This window comes from Puccinia triticina, chromosome 1A, assembly GCF_026914185.1.
Source record: "Puccinia triticina chromosome 1A, complete sequence".
Classification (NCBI taxonomy): Eukaryota; Fungi; Basidiomycota; class Pucciniomycetes; order Pucciniales; family Pucciniaceae; genus Puccinia; species Puccinia triticina.
The window spans coordinates 7,904,344-7,913,033 of NC_070558.1; the positions used below are offsets into that span (position 1 = coordinate 7,904,344).

At 47.6% G+C, this 8,690-nt stretch overlaps 2 protein-coding genes across 2 annotated transcripts; one reads left to right on the plus strand and one right to left on the minus strand.

The window, feature by feature from the left end:
- Positions 1–3,670: 3,670 nt before the first annotated feature.
- On the plus strand, positions 3,671–5,992 carry PtA15_1A864 (uncharacterized protein; the record flags this gene model as incomplete). Its single annotated transcript, XM_053165935.1, has 4 exons — positions 3,671–4,073; positions 4,173–4,651; positions 4,716–5,306; positions 5,426–5,992. 4 exons carry the CDS (start codon positions 3,671–3,673, stop codon positions 5,990–5,992), a joined length of 2,040 nt encoding a protein of 679 aa, XP_053017077.1.
- Positions 5,993–6,314: 322 nt separating this feature from the next.
- PtA15_1A865 (uncharacterized protein) lies at positions 6,315–7,904 on the minus strand (the record flags this gene model as incomplete). Its single annotated transcript, XM_053165936.1, has 1 exon — positions 6,315–7,904. One exon carries the CDS (start codon positions 7,902–7,904, stop codon positions 6,315–6,317), a length of 1,590 nt encoding a protein of 529 aa, XP_053017078.1.
- Positions 7,905–8,690: the final 786 nt, after the last annotated feature.

The following is an 8,690-nucleotide window of genomic DNA, read 5'->3' on the forward strand; positions in this document are numbered from 1 at the left end:
CGTTCTGACTCAGAATCCGTTGGAGATCATCTTCAGTTGGGCTTTGCAAGTAGATTGTACCATAGAGCTCTTGGATTGCCGCACAGAACATTGACATGTTCACTTGAGCTGTTGTTTCTCCAAGGCGGCAATATTCATCTGTTGCATCGAATGGCAGTCCATAGCCTAGCTGTTGGAGGATGGCTGTCATTTTCTGTTCCGGGCTGAGTCCAAGCTTGCCGGTACAGTCCGACCTCTGGACAAAGTAAGGACAATTTGACTTCAAATCTTCAAGGATGCGCATGAAAACCTCCTTATCAAGCCGAAACCGTTGCGAAAAGGCACGATCATCATACCTAGAAGCAATCATCATTGAGGTCAGCTTCAATCAGCTAATCATGGGCTGTAAAAAATCAAGACCATCCATACGTTGAGTTCTTGTTAAAATAATCGGCCATGAGCTTATCATGAAAAATGTAACGGTCACGGTCTTTGTTTGGCCTTCTTCTGCGACGTTCTTCATTTTTTGGTTCTTTGCCATCCGAGTCAGAATCCAGTTCTGTAATTTTTGGTAGAATTCGAACTGCAATTATCACACACACCTGACAATGACGATGATGATCGGTAACTTTAACAACTCTGACTCTGCACGACTACGACGACTTTTCTGCACACACACCTGACAATGACAATGACGATTGGTAACTTTAACAACTCTGACTCTGCACGACTACGACGACTTTTCTGCACACACACCTGCGATGACGCAGGGTTATTTTGATTTTGATTTTGGAATGGGGAGTTTGGGTGAAGGACGCGTAAGAGTTTGTATTAGTCTCTTCTTCACGTGATAATCTTGTAAACGCGTGATTTTTATTTTATCGATCATAAGAAATGAAAAAGAAAACATTATTAAATGAGAAATAATCTAACCTGACAATGACGATGACGATCGGTAACTTTAACAACTCTGACTCTGCACGACTACGACGACTTTTCTGCACACACACCTGACATAAAGGAAAAACAAAGAACATAGGAGAAAAGAAAAATAAAAGAAAAACAATGTTAAGGATTGGGTGTGATATAATTATGGGATGAGGAAAAAGGAGAATGACGAGGCATACCTGCGATGACGCAGGGTTATTTTGATGTTGATTTTGGAATGGGGAGTTCGGGTGAAGGACGCGTAAGAGTTTGTATCTGTGGTTGAGTGATTTGAGATGTGATGTTAAGGGAGTTTGATGGAGGGTTAGTTTTGGTTTGAGGTGAATTTGAAGTTTGTTGATTTTTACTCACTAGTCTCTTCTTCACGTGATAATCTTGTAAACGCGTGAAGAAAAGACTAGCAAGGTTGGGGCGGAAGGAGTGCGGTTTTGTTGTCGGAGGGAAGTATTGGTTAGGTTTGTTTCAGTGATGATGCGAGTTCAAATTGACGTTTGCTGCGTATTCATAATGCGATGAGGGAAGATGAATATAATTTAACAAGTTCTTCAAAAAGGGTTTGGAGGGTTGCTTCATCTTCAAGGAGATTGTGAATCATCTGTTGTCCAAGTCAAAGATGATGTTGTATTAAGGATCTGTGTTCGGTTTTGTCCATGGAGGTAGGGAGGAAGGGAGTATGTAGTGTGAAAATCAATAGTGTCAATGTGGATGCCGGGGCTAGACCAGATTAAGCCCTTAATCCAATATTTAGTCTGAAACCAATGTGGTTGACCATGCGGATTAGTGCTAGTCCGGACTTAGTTGCGGGCTTAAGTTAAGCTAATCCCTAGGCCCCAATGCGGATGCTCTGAGGGACTAAATCCCAGGCTTGCGCGACTGCGGCGCACTTTTAGCTTCCCGAACAAGGTCTCTTTCACACCGCAAGGTTCCCAAAGTAGCACCTCCAGGTTGTGAAACCGGATAGCCCCGACTCCCCGATGGCCGGTCAGCACAAGAGGTGCATACCGATGTCCGGTCAATACATGGCAGCATCCTCTCAATGGCCGGTCAGTACTGGCCATTGAGATATAGTCCTCTTGATGGCCGGTCAGTACCAGCCATCAAGATGTAGTCCTCTTGATGGCCGGTCAGTACCGGCCATTGACATGTGGCTGTGTGAGTCACTCGATGACCGGTCAATCCGGTCATCGAGAGGAGATGTGAGTCCTCTTGATAACCGGTACAGCCCGGTCATCAAGAGCAACACTGGGTCGCTACGCTAACCATAGCGGTTAGCGTAGCATAGCGCAGCGCGAATGCGCTATTTTTTAGCGTAGCGTTAGCGCAATTGCACGCATATGCGCTAACGCTACGCGCACGCGGTGCGCAGCTATTTTAGCTGATAGCGTAGCGTTAGCGCAGATGCGCGCAATTGCGCTAACGCTACGCATGCAGGGCGCAAAAGAGCGCGCGCTACGCTGCGCTACAGCGCCTTTAGCGGGAAAAAAGGGCTTTTTTTCCGCTAAAAGCGCTGTAGCGCAGCGCAGCGTAGCGTAGCGACTGTAGCGGCGCGCTAACGCTAACAAAGAATTGGCGCGCTGTTAGCGCCGCTGAAAATTAGTGCAGCCTATCGGCGCTAACAGCGCGCTAATGCTATGCAAAATAGATGGGCGCTTTTTGCCGCTACGCTAACGCGTAGCCCTGAAATAGCGTAGCGTAGCGTAGCGACCCAGTGTTGTCAAGAGTTGTGTGTCCTCCCAAGGACCAATCTGTGCCGGTCATCGAGAGGTGGTGACTCCCCTCAATGACCGGTCAATCCGGTCATCGAGAGGAGACATGAGTCCCATCAATGACCGGTATATACTGGTCATCAAGAGCTGTGCATCCTCCCGATGACTGGTCTGTGCCGGTCATCGAGAGGTGGTGAGTCCCCTCAATGACCAGTGATTGGTCATTGCGAGCTGTGAGTCCCCTCGATGACTGGCACAGACCCGTCATCGAGAGGAGGGTACTGTACTGCTGATCCCCTCGATGTCCGGTACCGGCCATTGATAATTGGACACACATTTATTATGCCTGTGATTTTTTTGTGTACAATAGTTGGTTTGGCCGGGAAGGCCGTTGATTATGTCCGTGGATGTCTGGGGTTGGGGGCATCAGGGGTTGTGTGCGGGAAGGTGCGGAGTATCACAGGCCTCCGGCTGTGTGATATGTGAGCCAGAGGAGCTATGTGGGGAGCTATAGTGTTCTAAATCTGGTCTTGGTTTAGCTCCCCGGATGGGTTTTCCTACTTTAGGGTAGCCTTTAGCGCCTCCGGTGGAGGAGCTAAATCGGATCTGGGGAGCTAAATTTGGTTTAGTCCCTTGATTTAGCTCCCGCGGTGGAGATGCTCTAAGGCGCCGTCTTAAGGTGAAGCTCACAGGCCTCCCTCCCAGGTCGGACAGAGCAAAACCGGCGGTCTTCGGGCGTGGGTTCGAATCCCATTGTCGTCAGTTCTTTTGGCCCCTCACGGGCCGATGTTTGAATTTTTTTTTCCAGCTTTTCCAGCTATTTTACGCTCCTCAAGACGTACAATTTGTTGATGGTTCATGGTTTTGCCAGGTGAAGGCCGCTCTCGCTGCGGGTGGGGTATTTAAATTTGCATCATGTAGACAGAGTCGCCGCCGGGCTGAGCTGTGGTTGACCGTTCGGCCTTACCCGGTTCACCGGTCGGCAAGTGGCGAGACAGAGCCAAGACGAACGGCATAAATTGCACATTGCGCACAACATGGCCCCATCTACCTCTAGCAATCGTTGTCTGCATGGAAATCTAACCTCAGTGCTCACCACCAAGTCTGGGTCACGCATCGACATTGAGCTCGATGAACGGGTCGTTAAGGAGGAAGACGCCGACGATGGGGCATGTTGGCCATCGACCTCGACCGGCATCGGCAAGACCAATACGGCTCGCGAGCGAGTCCATCGTATCAGATTTCTTGGCGTCTGGTGTCGCTCGTTCCTCTCTGACCTCAAGGTATGCTCGACACTGAAGCTTAACCTGCACGCGTACGAGCCCGACTTTGATGCGACGGAAAATCGTTGGGAATTCAGGAACGGTGTACGCGCCAAGCTGCTGATAGACAACCCGGCTGAGAATCAGTTGCCCTTCATTCTAAAGACGGTCGATATAAGTCAGGCCGTTTTATCTTGTTTTTTTTCCTGGGGGCAAACAGCGTTGGACTGATGATAACACCGTGCCTTCTCCTTTTCTTTTGTGGTTGTTCGAACAGGTCCACGTCTTTCAGACGACTTATCTGATTCATCATCCATTGCTGAACGGGCACCAGATCCTCAAGCAGCCATCTCATCCACAAGTCACTCTAAACGCGGCCTCCAAGCCAGTCATGAAGACCACAGAGAAACCAACGGTTCCACCAGATCGACAGCCAAACGAACCCTGCCGGCGCGCGATCAATCTACTCCGTTGACGAATCAACCAGGCTCCTCGTCAAACGGCCAAAACCCTCACAAACGGGTACACGTTGACTCTAGTCAACCGCTTCACCACCCTGACCATCATTCAGATACTCATCAGACCTCAACTCGTCCAAACTCCGCTGCCTCTCATCCTTCGAATCGTTCTAATCCGAATAATCCTGCAAATCAATCCCGGCCAACTCCCTCACAACAAGCATCTCCTCTTGCAAATCCATCCCGTCCAGCTCTTTCACAACTTCCAACGAATCGCCCACCAGCCTCCCAGTCAGCGGTAAGTAAATACATATCGTTCTCGTTCATCTAAGCCACCTAATTTCTGATAACGCGACCCACAGGTCATACCGTTGAAGACGTTGAGGGAGATAGAGCAGCTTCAAGGAGGACAGAAACAGTCATTTAATCTGATAGCCCTGATCGACGATAAAAAGACGGAGAAGTGCGAGCGAGTTTCGGGTGGTACGTCGGATTACAAGATGACTCTCTATGTCAGCGACTCGTCACGCAATCCGGGCACGAGGAATATGACCTGCAACCTATTCTGGAAGAAGGCTGAAGACTGTCCGCCTTGGGAGAAAGCGCTTTGGAAAGTGATCTTCCTCTTCAACGTTCATAAACGGCCTTCGTCAATCTACGATCCTCAGATCATCGGCCCTTCGAACCAGTTCCAATGGGCACTCTGGTGTCCCGGATACATTGGCTCGGCCGAGCAATTCCTCTCCTCCAACAAAAACATCAATCAATTTTGTTCCCTCTTTGGCTCCTCTCCTGCTGATCTCAAGGCCAAGGCTCTCGCCCTTTATCAACCTTCAGGTGGCCAATCTTCAGCCGCTCTTTCTCAATCCTCCATAGCCATCTCCCATTCGATCCCTATGACGATCTCCGAGCTTGGACATGGTCCACGCCAGAGATTTGATTTGTGTGTTGAAGTAAGTTTTTTTTTTTTTTTTTTTCGATCCCGCGGAAGATTGGAAAGGATCATTCAAGAATCGAACCTGCGAAACGCTGTGAATCGGGATTGACCATGCTGTTCTGGTGATCTTTGCAGATCATTGATCTGTGGGTCGATGGAGAAGGTAGCGATCGGCTGACAGTAACGGACTATACCCGGAACCTGATCCTGCACATGCAGAACCCGGTGATCCTGATGGACGGACTGTCGAGCTCGTCCCCGATAGCAGATATGCACCGAGAAGCCGGGGGGGATGCGGACAATTGGGCATTGACAGAGAGTCGGCTTCTGACGGTATACATCGAGCAGCCGATCCTACAGACATGCTATGGCCACTTCAGACAATCTGAAACCAATCAACTCTCATCCGGATCTGCACACGGCCACGACTACCGCTCCACCCTCCTCGGCCGCTTCGTTCGCCTCTCTCAACTCGACCTCCGCATTCGGGCCGGTAGCACCAACAACGGCGTCACTTACGCTTTGATGGCTAACCCCTTTAAACCCCGCGTTTCTAGGCCTGATGAAAGCTTCGAAATGGACGCCGACTCTCGCGCACTCCTCGCCGACAGAATCGTACCCCTCTCCACCTCGGAACCCGCCTTTCAAAAGCTGTTGTGCGATAAAGAGATCTATCAGCGCGAATTGCAAGGATCTGTCTGACCACCTCTCAAATCTATTTGTGACGTAATCCCATTGATACCTCCGCCATTATTTGAACTTTCTTGTTCTCAATTTGGCCATTACTCATCATCTCACAATATCTCACAATAGCGAACCATCTCATACTTCCCCCCCTTTTTTGTGTATTTAGGTCACTTCCCTCATCAAACACCGTTAGCTTCCTTTGTTTTGGTTTATGTGCTCCTCTTAGCTCTCCAGTTTTGTTTTTTGTTTGATAAGTTGAAATCATGGTTTGGTTTAGAGGCTGGGAAAAACATAACAAAAACTGTTGTTGAGGAATGAATGGGCTAAGATAAGGCAGCTATCGTATCACATTTAAATTTAGAATTTCCTGGGCTACCCTAACCACCTCATCCTTTTTGGCTTCAGCGAGGACATATTCGTAATTGGAATAAAAAATTATCTTGTAGACGAGCTCCGGGAGGCCGTCTGCCTGGAGCGGGTGAAACCTGTTGTTTTTCTTTGCGCAGTATTCGACAATATGCCAAGCGTAGCCCAGGACATTTGATGAAGCCTTATTACCGGCCCAATTCGTCGTGAAGTGTAGCATACCATACAACTTCCGGCCATAAACGTGCTGGAGAATGTCTTCTGAACCTCTTTCAAGATCTTCCCAGAAATTTGCGAGGATGATTAGAAAATCTTCAATGTAGCCTTTTGTCAATTGTCCACTCTTGTGTTGGTTAAAAAGAGAAAGAGTGACTATGTGCAGGAAAGTGGCGCATTTTGTTAATTTTACTATCATTTCAATTCTTTTTAAAATTGGATTGTCTAATCGCGGGCTTTCTTTGGAAGTCTTCAACTGCAAGTTGTTCTTAAGTCTTGGGACCATATATTCCACGATATCGTTCGAAAAAACCGTGTATCCTTCAAGACTAAGTTTTTCATCTGACAGTTTCAATATGATTTTTAACTTCTGTGAATTTCTTGCGTTTTCTGATAAGATTCTCATGTCTGGATAGGGAATTTCCGTTCTTGATATCCCTCTAAACAGGCTCATGAATTTGGACGCGTACTCTTTTGGAATCCAGAAATATTCATCACTAGTTTCATGAAGCTCTACATTAAAGAGTTCTAACTCGGTTGCTCTTTTAAGTTTTCTCATGACTTGGAAAAAAGAGGCGATGTGAGATTCCTGGGATGCGTTGTGGTGATCCTCATATTCATTACTGGTCTGATGAAGCTCTTTGTTGAAGAGTCCTGACTCGGTTTTCTTTTTTGTTTCTCTCTTGGCTTGGAAGAAATTCTCAGCGTGGTTTCTCGCGCTCTGCGAATCCTCATCACTTTGAATGTTCGAATCTTTTCTGACAAAACCCCAGTCTTTAACATTGAACAGTACACGTTTTCTTTCATTCTCTTCGAGTCGGCTGGGCCTGATGTGCTTACTTCGATCATTCGGCGTGCTTTGGAAACTTTCAATTGTTTGCTTTTCTTGTTGTCGCGATTTGGCAGCGGTAGCAGTGATACCTTTCGGTTTAATCGCATTCTCGGCTGGCCAGTCCTTTGGGTATTTCAACCAAGCCTTCAGTCTTTTGTCCAGTTCAATCGGCGCCATTGTTTGTTCGTGTTCTTTAGTAGCATCAACATTCTTGCGCTTGTGGGACCTAGTCGGACGATCGTTCACCGGAACGGTGTCTGAGGTAGAGGCCAACCAGTGCAGTCCCACCTGGTCGCTCTGTGAGGCAGAATCTTCCTGTGAAGCATCTGAGGGAGGATTTGGTTGGAAAAGACAGAATCGAGGCGTGCTAGGAGGTTCATCCGGCGGGAACTCGTTTAAATCCAAAAGTACTCTAGGAATCCTTTCACCTCCTGGGTCCAAAGTGGCGAGTACAAAGGCGTGGTGGGTCAAGAGAAGCATGCAATAGAGCTGTTGAATAAAATAGACTTTCATGTTGGCCAATTTTCGCGAATAAAATGTTATTACCAGGTCTCTGCGCAATCTTGGGGCGTGATGTTGTGTGCTACGTGCCCCGAGTGAAGGCTCAGCCTCCTGATGGTATATTTTGTTCTCTGCATGTATGATCATCCGGAAGTCCAAGGCCCTTCCTGACACCCAGAAGTCCGATTGATAGTACGAAACACTACCAAGAGGTGGGTATCCTTAACATATTGGGAAGAAAACATTGTGTCAAGTCATGTAAATATGCAACTGTAGCAGAAGTCATGATTCCTGGAAAAGTAATAAAAAAAGGGTCTTGATTGATTGACTACCTAAATTTTGATTTCCGACCACCAAGCGGCGCGTACGTCGGGAGGACCGCTCCTCGACGTTGCGCCCGGGTCGTACGCGGGCGCATTTTGGTAGTTGGAATTCAAAAATGAAAATACTGAAAGGTGGAAATATAATTTTCCAAAAAAAAGACCTAAATACTTCCAAAGTTATTAAGCTCCCCATTGGGCATTGGGGCACCCAAAGCCCCCCAAACTTTTACAGTGGCCAGAAAACCATCTCAAAAGCCCATAGTTAGGTGCATGGCATTATCTGGCCTCAAAAATGCCATGTGCAACAGAGGGTCCATTATGGCAGATTTCCTACTAATGAACACCACCAAAACCTTAGCCACAGTGCCCCACAGGGTCCCAAAATTTTACAGTGCACAGATTAAGCTCTGAAAACAATATGATGAGCTGCATGGCATTAGCACCAGGAATGGGGTGTGCTACTGTGCGCCCATGT